This window comes from Simochromis diagramma, unplaced genomic scaffold, assembly GCF_900408965.1.
Source record: "Simochromis diagramma unplaced genomic scaffold, fSimDia1.1 OVJJ01000323.1, whole genome shotgun sequence".
Classification (NCBI taxonomy): domain Eukaryota; kingdom Metazoa; phylum Chordata; class Actinopteri; order Cichliformes; family Cichlidae; genus Simochromis; species Simochromis diagramma.
Genome location: NW_024386770.1, coordinates 82,861 through 103,303, shown reverse-complemented (window position 1 = coordinate 103,303; position 20,443 = coordinate 82,861). Strand labels below are relative to the sequence as shown.

The 20,443-nt window shown below is 47.6% G+C and overlaps 3 protein-coding genes across 6 annotated transcripts; 2 read left to right on the top strand and 1 right to left on the bottom strand.

The window, feature by feature from the left end:
- Positions 1 to 256: 256 nt before the first annotated feature.
- Positions 257 to 7,760, top strand: guca1d (guanylate cyclase activator 1d). The gene is made up of 5 exons (XM_040038351.1): positions 257 to 1,389; positions 1,529 to 1,912; positions 3,930 to 4,079; positions 6,137 to 6,224; positions 6,472 to 7,760. The coding sequence occupies exons 2-5, from the start codon at positions 1,718 to 1,720 to the stop codon at positions 6,603 to 6,605; spliced, it is 567 nt and encodes a 188-aa protein (XP_039894285.1). The 5' UTR covers positions 257 to 1,389; positions 1,529 to 1,717; the 3' UTR covers positions 6,606 to 7,760.
- A 2,430-nt stretch (positions 7,761 to 10,190) lies between these two features.
- alg8 (ALG8 alpha-1,3-glucosyltransferase) lies at positions 10,191 to 15,787 on the bottom strand. 3 transcript variants are annotated; one of them, XM_040038040.1, is made up of 13 exons: positions 15,569 to 15,787; positions 13,400 to 13,478; positions 13,105 to 13,298; positions 12,913 to 13,022; positions 12,470 to 12,537; positions 12,146 to 12,272; positions 11,957 to 12,060; positions 11,735 to 11,855; positions 11,495 to 11,634; positions 11,255 to 11,394; positions 11,071 to 11,168; positions 10,858 to 10,930; positions 10,191 to 10,754 (listed from the first exon to the last, which is right to left on the bottom strand). In XM_040038040.1, the coding sequence occupies exons 3-13, from the start codon at positions 13,206 to 13,208 to the stop codon at positions 10,526 to 10,528; spliced, it is 1,314 nt and encodes a 437-aa protein (XP_039893974.1). In that variant the 5' UTR covers positions 13,209 to 13,298; positions 13,400 to 13,478; positions 15,569 to 15,787; the 3' UTR covers positions 10,191 to 10,525. The 3 variants fall into 3 exon arrangements, with proteins under 3 accessions (XP_039893974.1, XP_039893958.1, XP_039893966.1); XM_040038024.1 differs by lacking the exon at positions 15,569 to 15,787 and adding an exon at positions 14,385 to 14,511; XM_040038032.1 differs by lacking the exon at positions 15,569 to 15,787 and adding an exon at positions 14,125 to 14,351.
- Positions 14,825 to 19,678, top strand: ccdc90b (coiled-coil domain containing 90B). Of its 2 annotated transcripts, XM_040038336.1 has the most exons (9): positions 14,851 to 15,526; positions 15,809 to 15,928; positions 16,004 to 16,107; positions 16,175 to 16,276; positions 16,720 to 16,761; positions 16,861 to 16,932; positions 17,107 to 17,160; positions 17,269 to 17,383; positions 19,598 to 19,678. In XM_040038336.1, the coding sequence occupies exons 1-9, from the start codon at positions 15,475 to 15,477 to the stop codon at positions 19,651 to 19,653; spliced, it is 717 nt and encodes a 238-aa protein (XP_039894270.1). In that variant the 5' UTR covers positions 14,851 to 15,474; the 3' UTR covers positions 19,654 to 19,678. The 2 variants fall into 2 exon arrangements, with proteins under 2 accessions (XP_039894277.1, XP_039894270.1); XM_040038343.1 differs by lacking the exon at positions 19,598 to 19,678 and having other exon boundaries at positions 14,825 to 15,526; positions 16,861 to 17,032; positions 17,269 to 17,339.
- The last annotated feature ends 765 nt before the right edge of the window (positions 19,679 to 20,443 follow it).

Genomic DNA, 20,443 nt, shown 5'->3' with positions numbered 1-20,443 from the left:
CAAACTGGAAGCTGGTTCCACAGAAGAGGGGCCTGAAAACTGAAGGCTCTGCCTCCCATTCTACTTTTAAATACTCTAGGAACAACAAGTAGGCCTGCAGAGCGAGAGCGAAGTGCTCTAATAGGGTGATATGGTACTACAAGGTCATTAAGATAAGATGGGGCCTGATTATTTAAGACCTTGTATGTGAGGAGCAGGATTTTGAATTCTGGATTTAACAGGAAGCCAAAACAGGAGAAATCTGCTCTCTCTTTCTAGTCCCTGTCAGGACTCTTGCTGCAGCATTTTGGATTAACTGAAGGCTTTTCAGGGAGTTTTTAGGACTTCCTGATAATAATGACAAACTAATGGAACTTCGTACCCTCATTCAGCAGCAGGTAAAAACTTTCAAGGTCAAAACACAAGAAAAAAAAATCCTCTCAAAATTTAGAGACATCATGAAACCACATCAGGTACGATGAGATGATGAACATGGCGTCCTGACCAACCTCAGTAAGACTCGGGCCAGATTTAATCTTCACATCTGAGCCTTCAGTGAAACAGTGTGACAACGTGAAGCAGGCCAAAGATCTCAGACAGCAACACATCCTGCTGTGATGTAAAGAAACACCAGAGTCAGTGACATCATCAGTCTGACTCCAGTGATCCACAGTGGGAGAAAACCCACAGTGGGTGAACCTTCCCAGGAGTGACCGGTCGACCAGAGAAGAGAAGAACCCAGAAGAAGACCTGCAGGTTTCACATGTCTGAGCTAAGGTCAGAGGTCACGATTCAACAATAATAAAGAGACTAAACAAAAATGACATCCATGAGTTTAAGGAGAAACTCACTGATCAGGTCAAAGTGACCAGAAACGACATTTTGTGTTTATTTTTCTTGTTTGATGAAAGTGTGACCAACAGGACGTCTCAGCTCTGATTTAACCTGCCGGCAGGTCGAGCCGCTGCCTGGATGATCTGATTAGAGCGCCGTGCGTCTCTGCTTGAGGCCGCTGATGCTCGGGCCGTGGTTTCAGGCGTTGGGTGGAATAATTAAGGAAACGGCCATGGGTAACTTACTTAAAGCAAACTTTCCAGAACAGAAACTGACACGCAGCAGAGCTTTGAAAGAAACTAAACCAAAGTAACTGCTTTGAAGTCATCAGTTCTCGTGCCTCCTTCACTGCCTGCTCGTGTGAAAGAAGGAGAAAAATAGTCACAGACGTTTCTGGATCCCTGCACCGTGGAAGCAGCTGGGTTTGGTCTTCAGTGGTCTGCTTGTTTTGTGGCGTGGGCGTCTTTCTCCTTGGTTCTCGTGTGTTTCTGAACTTTTCCCCTCAGCTGAGCAGCGAGGAACGTCCTGCGTGGGCGTCACGTTGGGAAACCTCTCTGTGTGAACGCAGCCTGCCAGGTGAGCCGGTTACATAATTCTGCTTCCAGGGCCATCCCGCCCTCCTGCAGGCACCTGTCCTGGATCGGCCTCCGCAGCACAGCCCTGTGGTGATCTCATTAGGGAGTTATTTTCAGTGCTTCTTTGGTTCTTCCTGCAGGACCTAAGAGGGTTACAGAGTCCTGAGGTTCGCTCGGTGCCTGCAGAGTCACGGCAACCTGGATGTGGGCCACCTCGAGCCTCCGCCTGCAGCCTGATCGTCTTCTGTGGGGTTTCCTGTCCTGAGGAGGATCGCAGGACTGCAGACCGCCTTTAACAAGCAGCGCACCGGGCCTCGGTCTCCTCCGCCATGGGGAACCACGGCTCGACCCTGGACGACATCCTGGCAGAGGACATGCACCACTGGTACAACAAGTTCATGAAGGAGTCTCCGTCAGGCCTCATCACGCTGTTCGAGCTGAAGGCCATACTCAACCTGAAGGGCATGAACGAGGACGCCAACCGCTACGTGGAGCAGGTCTTCTTCACCTTCGACATGGACGGGGTGCGTTCCACGTCAGTTTGCCCAGCCTGTTCTTCCATGTTTATAGGACGCGGCTTCTGCAGGAAAGTAAAAGTAATCTGACAGCAGTGACACGTCGACGGGTTTAGAGCTGATTTTCTTTCCTGCACCTTATTTAGTCTATTTCTGACCAAAACATCTAATAATGACATATAACCTGTTATATCAGGCTGGTAGTATGACAGCTAGTTATGAGGCATTGATATCAATTTGAGACGAGTGTTACTAAAGTGGGGTTAAAGGTCACATGAAAGCTCAGCTTAAAGAAAGAAAGACTCTACATGGGACGTGCTTTGAAATGAAAACGTCTGATTTATGAGAGAAAACTCGACCTACTGCTTGTAGGGCTGAGCTGAGAGCCCTGCAGCTTGTGAATGAGCCCAATCAATAATCAATAATGCTGACCGGGCTTTCCTTATTGATAAATCTGACTGTGGATACAGGATGTACCAAAACCAGTCATCAGATATCTAAAGGCTATGTTTTTAAAGTAGTGGACACAGAAGCTTGTGGTCGATGTTCACATACAAGGCTGAATATAAAGTTTTACACAGAAACCTGTTGACAGTGTGTCGCCTGGGCAGCTGTTGCTATGCGACCACATGAATCTTCAAATCAGAAATCCCTCGTTTTGAAATATTAACGTAGGTGATGGTGTAGTCGTGGTTACATGTAAGAGTCAGTCCGAATAAACTCCTAGAAACTCACAGCAGCCGTGCTATTGGTCACATGATGTCATCAAAGTGCCACCATCCACCTGTCAGTCACAGTGGCCACGCCTCTAATAACACCAACTTTAATCCTGAATGCAGTTTAAAAGTTCTCCACAGAGACCAGTTTGTGTATCAGGCTGCAAACGTGTTTATTCTGCTGTCAGGTTTAACATGGGAGTCTATGGGACTGACTCTGCTGCCCCTGCTGGACACCAGATGAACTGCAGCTCCATGTTTCAGTCTGGAGGTTGATTCTTGTCAACATGAAACCAGACGTCAGCACATGTGAAATGTTGCTCATACTGTGAACACGAGTCTTTAAACTCAAAGCTTTCATGGAAACGTTAAAATCGCTCTGTGGTGCAGAGCGCTCGCTCGACCGGGAGAGGCAGGACTTCCTGCTCCATCAGCATGCAGAGCTGTGTGTGTGAGGATGCTGTGATCAGGTGAAGGGCAGCAGGAGATCTCCAGGTAAATGATCTCATGTACTAAAATTATTTTATTATTTTCTTAATATAGCACAAGGTTCAGTTCGCTTTGTCCTTTCTGACTCTGAGTACATTTCAGACTCGGTACTTTTTCACCCTTCAGCTTTTACCGCAGTATTTTTAAACCCGGGTATCTGTACTTCTGCCACCTCTGGATTAAAGGCTTCAGCCTGCAGCAACGACACGTGTAAAATATAAAGAGCAGGAGGCATTTTAACCATTTATTACAACAAGTAGTCCACATTTCAATAAAGCTGGAACTGGGTGGATGTTCAGGTGTAAGAGGTCCTCCCACAGAGGCCTGGAGGCATGAATGGTTGAGCTCTGTGTGGAGACTTTAGGAGGTGGTTTTATAATGTGGATGGTTGGTGGTTCGATCCTGGGCTCCTCCAACCTGCGTGGTGAAAAAAGCACTTTGAGTCCTCAAACTGAGCACCACGTGATGGACTGAAGCCGCGGTCTGACCAATCAGGAGCTGAGATTCAGTGTCAGATGATCGGTGAATGTGCAGCCCAAGAATGCTGATGATTGTTAGTCTCATCTACGAGTTTTGCTGTTGTGGAAACTGGTCATAAAACCCCTGTAAGTATTACAGTAACATAAACCTACAGTTTTTAATGTGCAGAATTATTGCACAGCTGAACGACAGCATCAGACTCTCTGTCTGTCACGTTTGCTCTGCTTTGGTTTTGTGAAGCTGAACAAACGTCCATATTAAAACTGAGGTCTGAATCTTACAGGATGTCCCTGAACGCCCCCTCGCTGATGCGGTTTTAACTCCCTGCTTCGTGTCTGCAGGATGGCTACATTAACTTTGTGGAGTACATCGCAGCCATCAGCCTGATGCTGAAGGGAGAAATCAACCAGAAACTGAAGTGGTACTTCAAACTGTTCGACCAGGACGGCAACGGAAAGATCGACAAGGAAGAGCTGGAGACCATCTTCACGGTAACGAACTCACCACCACGCTGACACAGGCTTAATCTTCTCCTGTCTTTGAGCTTTTTAATGCTGCCTGCTCAGCTTCTATCTTAAGACAGTTTAATCCCGCTGACACTGCGTCGACTGCTTAAAGCTTCAAATGATGTCATGGTGTCTTTTAAGGTCGGTGCAGCAATTACATTTTGTCTTAGTCCCACAGAAAGGTTTATGTATTTATAGAAAACTGGTTTCAAACTCACACACTAGACATCTGCAATATTTCCAGCTTTACAGGAAAGTTGGACTGAAATCAAGAGCGTCCCTCTCCACATGGATCCTGAATCAGCAGCACAGAGAACAGGGCTGGATTAGCTCTGAACTTAGACCGCTGCTAATCCTCTGAGCTCAATCAATCAGTCAAGGAAACTGCTGAAAGTGGAACAAGCCGTTCCCTTTGTGTTCTGACCAGTCGTGGACCAGAGAACATGGAGAACAAGATTACATTTACCAGGACATCTTTAAAGCATCGGAAACATCTGATTCAGCTTCTGGAGTTGGTAATCACGGAGCCTCGGACACGGATACCGTGAGCTAAACCACAGTACTGGTCGTTCCCTGCAGAGTAACCAGACTGGTGGCCGAATGCTCACTCGTCAGATACGAAATATGAGTTAGCATTATAAAAGGGTTCCTTCCAACCTGAACATGAACAACTTAGCAAACAGCTGGTGAGACCACCACGCCCCCTCCAGGTCCTCTGTTTGCATCCTAACGTGGATTCTTTGATCTTTTACAGCTGAATCGCTCCTGACAGGAACACGTGTTTGTTTCAGGCTTTCACCGGCCATGGTGGTGAAGAAGAACCTCGTGACATCATTGGTTCTTCTTCTTTGGACTGAGCGATCCCTGCAGCAGCAGTTATGAATAGGGATGGGTATCGTTTAGGTTTTATCCGATACCGGTGCCAAACCAGTACTTTTGAAACGGTGCCGGTGCTTAAACGGTGCTCGAACTGGTGCTTAAAGAATGGAGAACACAAAATTGGTTCAAAAACCTCTCATGTTCAGCTGTTTTTTTGTAAAAAGATAACAATGTCAGCCTTTTCTGCAGCTATGGGGCATATATGGTATCACTCTTGGCTGGAAGCAGTGCTTAAACAATGGCAAAAACACAAACTTTGTCCAAAAACCTCTCATGTTTAACTGTTTTCCACTTTTTCTTTGGTCATTTTAGCCTTTTTGGCCAGGGTGAAGGGAGTATCTGCCATTAAACAAGAAGACAGCCGCATGTAGCTATGATGATGTTTGCTAGTTCACCTTACATGCATTAATGTAATAACGTGGTTAGCCTACTCAACGTAAATTACACACGAACAACATTAAGCTATTCACGCAGAGAAGAACGGCTGCTGCTGCATCATCATCCTCATCATTTCTGCTACACTGGCAGGGCTAGGGGCCAGGACTCTCCTCTACGGGTTTTTGGGGGATGTTGCTAACTCCGGGTCTGATAACAGGCACCACACCCGCAGTAGATGTGCTCGGTGTGAGGTCTCGCATTAAGCTATCAAATACGGCGCATTTCTGGGCTTTTAAAAAAACGCTATGCGTCGCCAGGTGTTTCATCGGATTTGAGGTGTTACCTCCTTTGACAGTATCACAGTATCAGCTTAAAGCACTTGTTGCTGCTGAGTTTGCATCTTTTGCTGTGAAATACAGCCAGACTTTGACCGCTTCGCCTTGGGCATTTTTAGCGCTGCTCTAAAAGAACGTACGTACCTGGGCCCGCCTACTATCCTCGGAAACGTAAAATGATTGGCTAGAATCCAAAGTGTGTGACATCTCAGGGAAAAAAAGCACCGAAATGTGCGCTGCTTTTCGGTCTGGTTACTACCGTTTATGTCACAACCGGTGGCATAATGGCACGGGATACCGGTACCCATTACTAGTTATGAAAAACCTGAAACTGACCGATACAAAACGTTAAGCTCAGTCAGAGATTATTTTACTGAATGCTGACTCATCTTCATGATTCAGAAACTTATTGAGAACCTTGTTATTTGTCCTTGGTGTCTCCATCTGCAGGCCATCCAAGACATCACACGGAACAAAGACATCGACCCCGAGGAAATCGTCTCGCTCATATTTGAGAGGATTGATGTGAAAGGAGAAGGTAATGAAGACAGCTGAGCCCAGCTCAGTAAACTCTGTAACTCCTCTCTGCCAGATCTGGACCAAAGTCGCATGACAGCCAACAATCAACCAAATAATTAGTAAACGACACAGTTGAAGATCCGACCTACACCCCAAACGACTTCCCACTATATAATTGATGGGCAGCTCTTCCACATTTTGGTCTGTGTTGTGTTTAAGAGGCATTTTGTTTATTAAATTATGGATTCTGACCTCTGACCCTGCAGGTGAGCTGACCCTGGAGGAGTTCATCGAGGGAGCCAAAGACCACGAAGATATCATGGACATGCTGAAGACCCTGATGGACCTGACGCCGGTCTTACTGATCATTATTGAGGGCCGGACGGGGAACAACCAATGAGAGAAACGTGGAAGCAGTGAGCTGTGATTGGCCGTTTGGACAGGTTTAACATTACAGAGAGGAAGCCTGGCTGATTTTGTGAAGAAGGTCACGATGGACTCTGTGAGCTGCATCTGCCAACCCCCTCCTGCTGTAGGTCCCCCTGGACCAGGAGTTTGTGGCGCCACCAAGTCTTTCTCTTGTATGTGCTATATGTATGGAACCAACACCACTGCAGTGGGAACAAGGTCTTCATAATCCTTTGCCACAGAGAACCTCATTTCTTCCAACATTTTGCTAATTTCTGCTTCAACTATATAGAAAATGTGTCGCACTGACACTGGACTGAGAATCAGAAAGTTGAGATACCTGAGGTTGAGTTTTAACAGCAGCATTAATAAAAACAACTACCAATAATAATAATAATGATAATAACTAATAGTAATAATTCTTCTAATTACTTCGAGCTTTCAGAAAAACTTTAAATCTTTTCAACATCTCAACATCAAAGATTTTCGCCCCAGATTTATTCATCTGACTTTGATCTATAAGAAAAGCATCAAGCTACACTTTCTGCAAACAAACAGTCCATCAATACTGAGACAGAAGCACAGTAAAAGGACCTGAACGGTGGCTATGCATCCATGTCTGAGAATACTGCTACAGCGATTTGTGTGCTAATAGTTTTGTAATACTGAGACAGTGATTTGGAGAAGGTGCTGTCTCTGTGAGCCGGGAGATTACCGTACAGCTGATCCTCTTAATGCTGCCAAAGGATCTGATTCTTCCTCTGGAGGAGGCTTCATCATCTTTCACCCCCACACAGGTTCATGTCTTTGAGGACAAAACTAAATGTTTCAAACACATCCTGCAGCCGTGATGTGTTTAACACACAGTCTGTGGGGTCGATAAATCCACTTTCCATATCAGAGCGAAGCGGTGCATTCAGGGACCAAAGCTGCTCCATCAGCTCAATTGGCAGCAGGCCAGTCCAAAGGTCCACTCGGGTCAGGCCGGACCAAACTGGGGCGCCTGAGGGCAGAACAACCTATCATCTCACTCACAGTGGAGGACTAAGCACATTTACTCAAGTACTATGCTTGACCTCATTTGTATGCCACTATCTACTGCTCTGCTTCTCAGAGAGAAGCTTTGTACTCCTCCCAGTGAACCAAGCTAACACATCAAAGCCTCAACATGATATTAATGAAGATGTGAGCACCCGCACACTTCCTCAGATTTAGTGAAAGAGACCAAAAAAGGACTCAATGAAATTGTGCTTTTTGAATGAGAATTAGAGATGGCATCTAGTGGCCATTGTTGGAATTGCACTTTTATTCATTCCTGCACTGGTTTCAGTAGCACTACCTACAGATGAAACAACTTTTTACCCACTGATCACTTTCTTCTGAATCTACTGAAAGGTTCAGCAGGTTTATGTAGATGAATGTCCTGCTGTCTTCAGTTAAACGTAGTGAACAGGCGCACATTTCCACCATTTTGGAGTGGAATTATTATACCTGAGGATGTGTCATTAATGAAGGGTGGAGGACAGTTAAACGGGGGAATCTCAAATATACAACATATCCAATGATTTTATCACCGTTATGAAAACCGTATATCAAAAACAAGCTTTCTGGTCATTTCAGGAGAAAAAACCTTTGGGGTAGAGTAGAGTTTAAACAGGAAGACATCTGCTGCATAGACTGTACAGTGTTGTAAGGTATGAGAAGTCCTGTGTCCCGGACAAGCCCCCAAACATGTTATAACTTCAAATTCAAAGGCACACAGAAAACCTAATATGAGTTGTCACCATGCTGCTGCTGTTATAATAATGAAAATAAAGTTACTTTCAAAGGAAAAACAGATAAACAAAAGACAAAGAAGGCTGTGAACCAACCATCTGCTTCCTATCTAACCAAAAACTTAAGACTGTGGGTAACTCCCAGCTCAACTCATAATACAGAGAACTACAAAAGCAACAAAACATAACGCCAGTGATGGAGGATGACTAAGACGCTAACTGCCAACCTTCATGCTCCGCCTTCCCTGGCTTCATATCTGTGTGGTGGTTCATCTGCAGCTAGTCAGCACTAATAATAAATCAAAGAGAAGAGAGCAGGTTAATGAGAAGGATTAGGTATAATAACAGGATGATGGACGTGTCAGCACACTGAGTAACGTTAGCGTAAATTAAGAGTATCCATCCACAGGATACACACCAACAGCAGGAGTTTAGATGAAGTTTGCATTCACCTACGTGTGAAAAATAAATCAGACATAAGCAAAATTTGGGAAAAGGGGAAAAAAACCAGAGGTGGCTGCATGCACAGTCTACAAGATATCGATCATAACTTTTTTATCGATTTTTGCAAAACACGGTCGGCATAATGATCAGCTCAGCTGCACGAATCAGGAGGGTTTTTTTTATAAACCACTTTTTCCACTGCACCCTCTAGTGGACTCTCACAGCAATACATATGCTATAAGTTTAAAGGCCAAGCACACTACCGGCCTAGTTTTGCGCGACAGGTCGCTCGATTGAATGTTTTAAATGTTTTTATTTTTACAAGGTGACATGTGTGACCACGTCAGGAGGGTCTGAGGATGTCTGGCTAAGCTAACAGGTCCTACTGTGCAACAGATTTTTATGGTGAAAATGTGTCCTGTAAAATCTTCAGTCCTAACCACTCACGTGTTGTGCTGCCTTATCAATAAAGCTTTTAAGCAAACTGTGTGCTTTTCATTTAGCCCCATTAAATAATGTATAAAAAACCCAAACACTGTGTTTTCATTTTTTAAGAACCTTTATCGATACTTTGCTGGCAAAAATGTCAAAAACAATAAAGTTTTGTACTTTGATCCAATAACGCGATGGCACGCCAGCTGTTTACAATCTCAGAGCAGCTGGATAGACTTACTGATAATGATGATGAGGAGTAGTTCAGTTTTGTGTCTCTCATGAAGCACATGATTAAAATCAGTTGAGAGTCAGGTGAAGGGGTCTGCCTGTCGCAGATTTGTTGTTTTTTATTCTTCAAATCCAACGTGGTGAAGTCCAGCTTCTGATTTACAGTAAGTCCAGTGGAACCCCTGAGGAACCACCCAGGAGCCTGCTGGGTGGATGATTATTAGCTAAAGCTTAAATATCATAAAGCCTGGTAGTGGGGGATTCAGTTCATGTGCTGAAACAGCTGTTGGTGCACATTTAAAGTTTCCTGTTCCTGTTTTTTTGGTCTCCCCGCCTCTGCCTCATTTAATTATGTTTTAGCTTGATTATATATTTTAGCGTATAAAGATGTTTGAATGTTGAAGTGATCCTGTCACTTGTTTTGTTTCCTGTCTTTGACAGTTTTCAGCTGCGCTGATGTTACTGTGGTTGTAAATCTGCAGATACATACGGGGACTGACTGAACTGGTCGTGTTTCTGCCTCATCAAAGATGAGCGCTGTGCTTTTGTGAGTAGTTGATAAGTGGTTGTGCCTTTGGACAAATGAATACACAAACGAGGAGTTCTTATACAGCAGGATGCCAAACTCAGACCTGCTGCGGGAACAACGTTTGAATCTTTGGCCCTTTATCAAAGTCAGAGTGCAACACACACAGATTTGTTCATCTTTTTATTAAACAATCAGACAAAGCTGCTAAAAACATTGTGGGTGCAGCTTTTGGTCCACTCGAGTTCTTTGCACCAACACGACTCTCTCACTGCCGCTCGCCCTTTCTGCAGTTTTGGGTGGAGTTACAGTTGGGTTCTTCCTCGTAGCTCCAGCCTCTGTCAGAGCTTCAGCTCCTCTCACTGCTGCTCAGAGGACGTCTCAGAGCGCCTCCTGCTGCATCCTCAGCTCACTTTCAGCTACTTCCTGCCACCCGTCCCCGTGAGCAGTCATGTCGGTGCCTTGCTCGGAGGCAGAGGTATTGGGGATCGAACCCGCGACGTGTCACAGCAGTTTAGGCTTGTCCTCCCCTCGCAGCAGCAGGCTGGCATACAGGCGCAGGAAGGCGTAACAAACTCCCATGGCGCAGTACACCGAAGTCACCAGCAGGGGGAGGAAGGGCAGCCTCTGCTGCCACGGCGACAGTGGGAAGACAACCTCACAGGCGATCGCCACGGCAACCAACCCCAGCAGGTAGATAACCTCCAGAGGATGGAGCAGAAACCCCTGAGCACTGAGGGCAGAGTAATCCGATTACTTCTAAAATACTAAAAGTAAAGTACTTTAAGGTATCCAAGTAGTAACTACACTGATACTGCAGTAGTGTTTGTGTTTACCTGTGGAGCTTTCTGAGAGCAGTGAAGGAGAAGATGCTGAACATCAGCATGAGCGCCACCTTAAAGGGCAGCTCTGAAAAACACACATCATCATCATCATCATCTAAACGCAGTAATGTTGAGTCTGTTGCACGCTGGAGCCACTGGCGAGCGGCGCTCTCACGCGTTTCTGCTAGCTGAACAAACGTAATGATTAAACTACTTCCTGTTTACCTGCGGGCGTGAAGAGCAGCGGGAACAGGGAGTAGTGACCTGTGGTGGTCAGGATCAGGAAGATCCCAGCATCCTCTCTGTTCTCCACCGCCAGGATGCTGCGGGAAGAGAAACAAGGCGAAATCGTTCAAACCGCACCGTCAGCTGATGACATCATCATGTGACAGGACGGGTCGGCGCTCACCTGAGGGGAAGGATGGCGATGAGGATGGCCTTCTCGTGGACATGCCAGCCAAACATGAAGGAGCCCAGAGCGCAGAGCAGCAGGCAGCGTAGGAAGCCCCGAGCACCGCGAGGGCGGAGCCAGATGGATGCCGCCGCCGGCTTCAGAGAAGAGGAGGAGATCGGGCGTTAAAGCGTGACCACACCCACACGTGAACACAATCGGGTTCAGCTCAGGGTCTCAGCGTCCAGCTCGACTCACCAGGATGGACAGCAGCGTGCAGACGAGCGTGACGGCGGGCGTCACGGAGGGAAGCACCGAGTGCTCAAACTCCTGAACCAACCCGCCTGTCATGGACGCCAGGGGAAGCTCCGCCTCCTCGAGCAGCTTCAGGCGAACACCTGGAGGAAAAAAAAACAGAGCGCTCAGACCTCCATCCGCCTCCTCCACATCATGATGCGTGGTTTTAATGTCCTGTAAACAGAGGGGGCGGAGCCTCACCGAGCACCGCCAGGGTTTTGTCCAGCACGTTGTACAGCGCCCAGATGTTCGGCGCCCAGTAGGCGTGACAGAGACCGCGCTTAAAGGGGAAGAGCCTGGAGAGCACCTGAGGGAGCTGCCCCTGAAAGGCAAATGAGCATCGTCAGGTCATGGCGCCGTCGAGCGACCTTCTGTAAAAAAACAAAACAAACAAAAAAAACAAACACTGCGGTGACCTCTCACCATGGCGATGAAAGGGCCAAAGGACAGAGCGCAGACAGAGGTCACGATGGCGCCCAGAGCCAGCAGGCGCAGCAGGCTGAAACTCGACCACCTGATGGAGCCGTCTGCAAAATAAACACGTGGTCAGTAGTCCGGCACAGACGCAGTACCCACTCACACCAGCAGGAGGAGCCATGGGTTGGACCTCACCTTTGTTGTCCTGAGTGAAGCAGTAACTCCTCAGCAGGTAGACGCCGTACGCTGGGGCCACGTACAGGTAGATGTGCTTCAGGTTGAGCAGGAAGGCGAACAGCAGCGCCCCCTGCAGGTGCTGAGACTGAATCACACAGGCGATGCGTCACAATCACTTTTTTCTACTCTTGGAACTGTATGATGTCACAGAGAGAGGACAGATTCTCCACCCACTTGGGGGAGGAGCTAAAACTGCTCATTTCAGACAGAGAATGAGGCTTATTCTGAGCTGCTTGGGAGAGTCTCAGGATGAAGGCAGCTGAGTGTGAGCACAGCTTGTACCTGCAGGTGTTTGGCCACCGACAGCAGCAGGAACCCGAACAGGAAGCCGTTATACTGGAAGTGAATATCTGAGGTGGGAGTGAAGGAAAAACCAGCACTCGACCAAAACATTAGGAACACAACATCCACGACACAAGCATAGACGATGGAGCTTTTTATCACAGGCTGAAACTGCTCAGGCTGACGGATTGCTCCGTGTAAATGTCGTCACTTTGTCACCTTAAATAGATTTGGTGTAATTAGTGGGATTACAGCCTTGCTTCACTGTAAAGAGTTCATGACAAACACCTAATTGTTCTTTAAATGTCAGATTAGTGGATGTTGAGCAGGACGCGTTCAGCTCCGTTTCCCTCTGACCGCATTAAAAACTTTTCCAGGGTGGCGTTCACGCCGCCGCCGCGCGGAGGCCGGCAGTTTAACGCACAGGCAGAGCTGCAGGATACGATCGACGAGGAGGAGGCCGAAGTTCCACAGCAGCAGCACGGCCAGGACGAAGGATGGCTGGCTCAAAATGTCCCGAGATCCCTTTGGCTCCCGAACGCACCTGCAGCACCTGGAGGAGGAGGACAGAGCCAATCAGGACGCAGGAAACAGCTGTGTCAGAAGCTCCAGCTGTTTCCCGGGGACACACTCACTCTCTGGCGGCGTAGATGAAAACCACGTCGGTGACGATCACCGACAGCCTCTGGAACAGCACCGTGGCCGGGCTGGCGTAGTTCAGGTTCTCCACCTGCAGCATGTTTGCGTCAAAGCTGCACGCCACCTGAGACAGCCCGAACTCGAACCAGGCGAACAGCGGCGGGTAGTCCAGGGTCCACTCGGACGTGTTCTGCAGGAGAGAAAGCGCCTCGTGAAACATCAGCGAGCTTTCCCACCGCCTCCCACAGGTGCTTTTATTTTACAGGTGAGTGTGGGCTCCTCCTCCCTCACCTCATAGTACCACCTGGACACGGGCAGGCTGTGCGTGATGGCCAACCAGTTCCTGTGCACCTCAAAGTCCGTCGACCGGCTGAAGACACACACACACACACACACACACACACACACACACACACACACACACACACACACACACCAGTTTAACAGACCAAGCTGGACAGATAGAGGCTTCAGCTTTAAACACGTTGGACCTCCACCTGAGGAGCACCACCTGCACCAACAGTGACCATACACATGTTCATCTAAAGGACAGCAGGTGTGCGCTCCATCAGTAACACCTCAACTGTCAGAGGATCAATCTGAGCTAATGTACTCAAACACTCTCATTTCTTAACTTCACATGGACACAAAGGTCACATGTCTCAGGGTTAAAGGTCACCGGCTCAGCTCTCAGTACACTGTGGACCCCTTTATTAGGTGTTTTACAGAGCACAGAGGTGTTAGCTGGGCTGGATTCATGCCGAATGTGTCAGTGTTTTAAACTGACTCCGCTTATTTAAAAATATCCGATTCATCCGCTGTGCTCACAGAAAGACACGCGCGATGTTTTTAATCGGGAGATTTCCCGCAGGGATCCGGTGCTCACAGACGCGGCACTGCGCTTCATGAGACGTTCGCGGGCTCTGAGCCTCCTGACACTCATTAAAGCTCAGCAGACCCGGCAGAGTGACTTATGACGCCCGTTGCATCCCGGGTGTACCTGTACGGTCAATCACCTGTGTGAAACGTCATCAAGCAGCGGCAGAACGAAGCTCTAAAGAAAAACGGCGTATCCCTGAAGCCCAGCCTGCAGCTGATGACGGCTCGGGTTCAAGTTCAAACAAACTCGGATTTCACACGAAGTCCAACTAAACGATCTCATCCGCGCACAGCTTCCCGCACGCACCCGCGCAGACCCCTCACTGTTATCGCGTACAGGAAATGACGTTAACGTGGCTAATAACCGCGGTGACACTGAGGAAGACTTGGGACTCACTACGCGCTGATGAAGAAGCACTTCAGCAGAGAAACTCCCACAGCTAACGCCGAGAACCAGCTGCAGCTGTCCGCCGCCATGACAGTCGGCCTGCTGACGTCTGCTTCAAACTTTATTGACAAAGCCGAGGAGGACAGTTCCTCAGTGAACTTTAATTATTTGTTGTTGTTTGTATTTATTTTTTTAAGAGTGTTTGAACAGAGTCCTCAGTCCTGTTTCTGTTTTGTTTAGATATTTATGTAAAAAAAAAAAAAAGTTCGCTTTTATAATGATGCTTTAAATGTCGACAGGTAAAGTCGGAATTCTGAGCTTCGTCTGTGCTAGACTTAAATGTCACACACTGAAGTTTCCTCCCGCGTTTAAAACCTTTCAGTTCATTAAAAGAAAAACTTAAGTTTCAGAGAAGAAAATGAAAACTATTTAAACTTCTCTTTATTTCTGTTTTTAAATAGTTTCGTAATTTCTGATTTTACTTCTCTTTTCTTAAATGTTCTTAGACTTTTTGTCCCTTAGTTCCTCTTTCTGCACCACAGCTGATCGTCCACCTCCATCTCCTCTATCCCAGCATCCTCCTCTGTCACACCAACCCTCTGCATGTCCTCCTTCACTACATCCATGAACCTCCCCTGAGCTCCTCCTCTCCTCCTCCTGCCTCCACCCTGTCTCCTCTGTAGATGTCCAAACCACGTCAGCCTCTGTCTTTGAGCAGTCCCTCTGATGGACTCGTCCTGCTCATGGCAAATTAATATCTGAACACTTCCAGCAAATACACTGATCTGTCATATTTCATCATCTTTAACTGTTTTTGCATAAAGTTTGTTGCATGTAAACATCTGAGTGCTTCAGTTCAAACTGAAGAAGCACCGACGGCGCTGACACCCTCACCACTCTGCACCAGCCGGGGGCGCTGTCTCCTCAACTGTCACGGTGTTTTCTGTGACCCACAGTCCCTGAATGCAGCATGGGTAGGGCCTGCTCCTTCCTCGGTGTGACAGTTTCCGGTTTGTGAGCGCTGTGTGTATTTGTGCGTAAACACTCAAAGTTTGTAAGTAAACGTCACAAAAACTCTGAAATCACAGCAGCTTCCGGGATGAACGTGCTCATGAGGAGGTGTTTCCGGCAGCGGGTGGTCACGTGGAGAGGTGAGGCTGAAGCAGAGGACCCCAAAAATCTGACAGACTCACCAAATCACCGCAGACACGCTGGTTTCCGGTCACTGTGACGTTTCTGTGTTTACTAGTTCATACTTCGGTCATAAATCTGGACCCAGTCAGTAATGAAGGACAGCCAATCAGAGTCCAGCTCCAGAAGCATTTACACTGTGATCTAACTCACCTGGTTAAATTGTATCAAAGTTTAATGTCTGCATTGTTAGGGGCGTGGCCTGTGTGTGTGTACAGCCTTTGTGTGTGTGTGTTTTAAAGGTCTCCATGTGGGGGCGCCGCTGACGACCTTCGATGTGAGGAAGGTTGAGCTGACGCCGCTGGAGCAGCGCAAACTGACGTTTGATTCCCACGCCATGGTCACAGAGCTGCAGAGCAGCGGTGAGGTCACTGTCAGGCGTGTCGGCGTGTAGTACCGGCTGTAACACGGAGTGCTCATCAAATATTTTTGTGCAGGTTTCGAGAAGAACCAGGCGGAGTTGATCGTCTCAGCTCTGGTCACTCTCGCCACGGCCAACATGGATGTCGTTTACAAAGACATGGTGACCAAATCCCATCAGGTGGGAACCAGAGACGAGCTCCACCCTCGAGCTGTTTCCACAGAGTTACAGACTTTTCTTTCTTTAGGAGATCGCCCTGCAGCAGATCATGGCTCACCTGGACTCCGTCAGGAAGGACATGGTGATCCTGGAGAAGAGCGAGTTCGCTAACCTGCGATCCGAGAACACGGTACGTCGGCTTTACTTCTCATTTTCTCCAATCGTCCAGTATTCCTGTCTAACATCTGGACACCTTCTCGAGTCTGTCACAGTTAGCGTGTTACTCGGATTTGTTAAATATGTGGAAGTTTTTGTAGGAAGTTCATCAGCTGATGGTGGAGCTCACATTTCGACCTGTCAGTGCACCTTAATGGACGTAATGAAGCTTCTGGTTCCTTGGACCATAACTCCGGGTTAGAACTAAAGAAGAAGAAGAGTTGGTGCAGGCGTCCCACAGGGCTCTGTTCTCGGTCCTCTTCTGTGTCACAATCAGCCACAATGTGTCTGATGATGTTACACGTGCTGGACTCTCGTCCTAGTCTTTAGATTAACAAAGAGACAAAAGCATCTGCAGGTTGTTCTGGATCGTCTCTGCAGCGTCCCGACTTTCTAAAAAGCTTTTTGTTCCTGCAGAAAATGAAGCGAGAGCTGGAGCAGCTCCAGAACCGGCTGAAGGTGAGAGTGATGATCCCATGTGGGCTTGACCAGGCTGAGACATCCAGACCCTGGGTGAGGTCCCCGCTGTAACACGACGTGTCTGGTTTTTATCTCCAGGAGGAGAGCAAGAAAATGATGGCAGAAACCAAACTGGACATCAACCTGGAGAGGAGCAGGGTCTCCGACATGGTGAGGCTGGCGAGGAATTTACCACAGGAACAGCGGAGCTTTAGCAAAACGCATCGGGCGGTTCGTCCGGCCGCTCGCCACTCGCCTCGGCTGCTTAAAGGTTCCGTTGGGTAAATTTAAAGGAACGTGGGCACGTGACGCGTCTCTGAAGCTGCTTTCATGTTTTTGTCTCAGTTCACTGAGCAGGAGAAGAAGCTGATGGAGGCCACGTCAGACTTTCATCACAAGGTGAAAACAACAGCTGCAGTACTGATGCTGTAAAGTACCCGTTGGTTTGTAGCTCTGCAGGGCCATTGGTTGTTTTAACTGATGACATCACGTGTGTCTCGTGCTCAGAGATCCGAGCTGGAAAACGACAACATGGAGATCAACAGGAAGCTGGACCTGCAGGTGGCCTCGCTGAAGACGCTGCTGGAGTCCCTGAAACTGCAGACGATCCGCTACCTGGCAGGTGAGACGGCAGCCGTGCTTCTGTGCGTCTGCGATGGCGTGAAGACGAACACTTTAGTCTGACGCTGACGCCGTGCTGCTGCCTGTCAGCACAACATTTTACATCTGTCCTCAGAGAAACACCAGTTTTCTTATCTGTGTGGACAGCAGGGGGCGCTGTACTACACAGTGCAGCTGTACGTACATGTGTAAGTGTGTTGCTACCCTGTGAACTTTTACACATTGTGTCACTTTACAACCACAAACTTAATGTTTAATTTCTGTGACAAACCAGCACAAAGCAGCACATAACTGAAGTGGTGTGAAAACGATGCACGCTTCACACAGTGTGCGTTTGTATCCAGCCCGTGTCGTACTTTGAGCCACCTTTCCTTTGCGGTTCGTCTCCACCAGCTCTGCGCAGCTGCATTTCTGCCTGTTCTTTGTTTTAAAGCAGCTCGACTTCAGCCAGACCGGACGCAGAGCGTCTGTGAACAGCAGTTTCTAAGTGTCGCCACAGACGCTCGGTCGGCTTCAGGTCTGGACTTTGACCGTCCTAACACGAGTACTCTGATCCAGGTCCCTCTGGAGCTCTTGCTGTATGTTGAGGCTTCCCAGTCTCAAGTCCTCGAGCTTTGGTCTCGTCTGAGCAGAGCACCGTCTCCCATGTTTGCTGTGTCCCTGCACGACTCCTGGCAAACTGCAGACGAGACTTTTTATGTCTTTCTGTCAACAAGGGCTTCTTCTTGCCACTCTTCCGTATCTCCACATAGATCTGTGCCGTCCATGACTTCCAGTTGTCCTGTGGACAGACTCTCTCTCTGAGCTGTGGGTTTCTGCAGCTCCTCCAGAGTGACCGTGGGCCTCGTGGAAGCTTCTCTGACCAGTGCTCGCCGTGCTCGCTCTGTGTCTTGGTAGGTTTGCAGTTGTAGGAAACTTTTTCCATTTTTGGATGATGGATTGAACAGAGAGATGTTCAAAGCTCAGGATATTTTATATAAGCTAACTCGTCTTCATCCCTGAGCTGTGTGGTGCCTTCACTGATGCTCTCTAACAAACCTGTGAGGCCTTCACAGAGCAGGTGTGTTTATAATGAGACTAAATCACACACAGGTGGACTCTGTGCTCTAAAGCAGCGGTCCCCAACCCCCGGTACCGGTGCGTGAGTCGTTTGGTACCGGGCCGCGAGAGTTGAGGCTCAGGTGTAAAATGTATAGTTTTCAGGGTTTTTATGGGTTTTCAGCGTTATTTTGTTATCGTTTTTATTGTTTACTCGGTTTTCCTGTGTTTTACTGGTTTTATTTTGTTGTATTTATCCGCGACACCTTAAAGGCCGGTCCGTGAAAATATTGTCGGGCATAAACCGGTCCGTGGCGCAAAAAAGGTTGGAGACCGCTGGTCTAATAAGCGACTTCTACGGGGGGCTGATTGCACCAGTACAGGGGCTGGATACAAACACACTTCACATTTTTATTTGGACATCATGTATCGTCTTCGTACCACTTCACAGGTATCTGCTACTTTCTGACTAAATGTGTCAAAGTTCACGGCGTATAAATACTTTCTCAACACGCTGTGTACAGCCTGTGTGATTCAGTCTCTCCATATAAAAACGTTACAGTGAAATCAGAGGACGTAGCGTCGTGTGTAGCCGTATCTGATGATGCAGCGTGAGGTAACGAGTCACAGATCGTACGGTGATGTCAGCAGGCGACGCGTCCTGATGGGACTGAAGGCTGAACACGATCTAAAACCATCACAGTTTGGTCCATGAACGGATCCCTGTGGAGCTCCTGCACTGACGGCTCAGGAACCTGAAACCTGCCGCCTTAAGGTGGAATAAAAATGGTCCTAAAATCGCGCCCTGTGGCACGCCACGTTAGCACGCCACGTTAGCACGCCCTGTGGCACGCCACGTTAGCACGCCATGTTAGCACGCCACGTTAGCACTCATGAAGCTGGACTGTTACCCATCAGCCACCACAGGTGGATGAGCCGCAGCGCTCCGACCACACGTAGAACCTGATTTCTATCGTGCTAAAACCTGATGATGAACTTGTTTCTTTCAAACTTCAGACAGACACCAAACTCATCTTTACAAACGTCGGCTCTGAATTTATATCAAAGTTCCAGCAGCGCAAGAATCAAATTTTGCTGTTTTTAATTTGGAGGTTTGAATGAAGACCTGACTTTCACTGTTTCAGTAACGCTGATCGAACGCTCTGCTCCTCCTCAGCCACCCTCTTCTCCTGCCTCGCCATCGCTCTGGGACTCTACCGCCTCTGGAAGTGAACGAGTGACTCGTCTTCATCCACCACACAAAGTAGTTCCAGAAGAAGAAAACTCTGATATTTCATCTGAGTCCAACAGAGTGAAAATACTCAGAATCAGCAACATGTACTCAGAGTATCCAAAGTAGAAGTACTCAGTATATACGGCATACTTTCTTTATATTTCAGAAGGAGCAGCACAGAGTAAAAGTACTCTAAAAGTACCCGAGTTACCAGCTGATTGTACTGTTGCTGAGGTAGAACTTTAAATGAATGGACTCAAACACTAGTTTAAATGTTTTTTATAACCTGTCTTAAACACTTTTGTTAATAAAGTTTAAATTTTGAGTTCAGAGACATAAACTCTGACATTTCTGGAGCCGCAGAAACAAAACCGTCAGCGTGAGTTTGTGTTGATCTGCTCTGAGGTCTGACAGTGAATAAAGCCTGGAAGAAAAATGTCTGTGTTGTTAACAGAGATGAAAACACTGTGTGGCTCTGAAACGAGACAGTAAGTCACTACGCAAAGTTTAAACAGGTCAAAATGCTTTTTTTTCACTTCATGTGACTTTTCCTCCTTTTAAGAAGCCCTGAACTCAACGCTTCTGTTTTTCACATATAAGCCGGTTCGTGCTTCACCATCAGACATGATGGTGTCAGTCCTCTTGACCTATGACCTCCCACGTCACCACGTCCAACAGCAGAAACAAACATGTTTACAGCCTTTATGTCATCTTCACCCGCTTGTCCACGGTCAGCTCATGCAGCAGGCTCGGCCGGGCATTTCAGACATCCGGTGTTCCCAGGAAAGT

Excerpts from the sequence above, each read along its gene's own strand:
- guca1d (XM_040038351.1), top strand. The coding sequence starts at position 1,718 with ATGGGGAACCACGGCTCGACCCTGGACGACATCCTGGCAGAGGACATG. Across the intron at positions 4,080-6,136 it reads AGCTGGAGACCATCTTCACG|GCCATCCAAGACATCACACG; the intron begins GTAACGAACTCA and ends CTCCATCTGCAG. Across the intron at positions 6,225-6,471 it reads GATTGATGTGAAAGGAGAAG|GTGAGCTGACCCTGGAGGAG; the intron begins GTAATGAAGACA and ends CTGACCCTGCAG.
- ccdc90b (XM_040038336.1), top strand. The coding sequence starts at position 15,475 with ATGAACGTGCTCATGAGGAGGTGTTTCCGGCAGCGGGTGGTCACGTGG. Across the intron at positions 15,527-15,808 it reads GCGGGTGGTCACGTGGAGAG|GTCTCCATGTGGGGGCGCCG; the intron begins GTGAGGCTGAAG and ends TGTGTTTTAAAG. Across the intron at positions 16,762-16,860 it reads AGCTCCAGAACCGGCTGAAG|GAGGAGAGCAAGAAAATGAT; the intron begins GTGAGAGTGATG and ends TTTTATCTCCAG.
- alg8 (XM_040038024.1), bottom strand. The coding sequence starts at position 14,464 with ATGGCGGCGGACAGCTGCAGCTGGTTCTCGGCGTTAGCTGTGGGAGTT. Across the intron at positions 13,299-13,399 it reads TGTCCAGGTGGTACTATGAG|AACACGTCCGAGTGGACCCT; the intron begins GTGAGGGAGGAG and ends TCTCTCCTGCAG. Across the intron at positions 10,755-10,857 it reads GCTCTCAGAAAGCTCCACAG|TGCTCAGGGGTTTCTGCTCC; the intron begins GTAAACACAAAC and ends CTCTGCCCTCAG.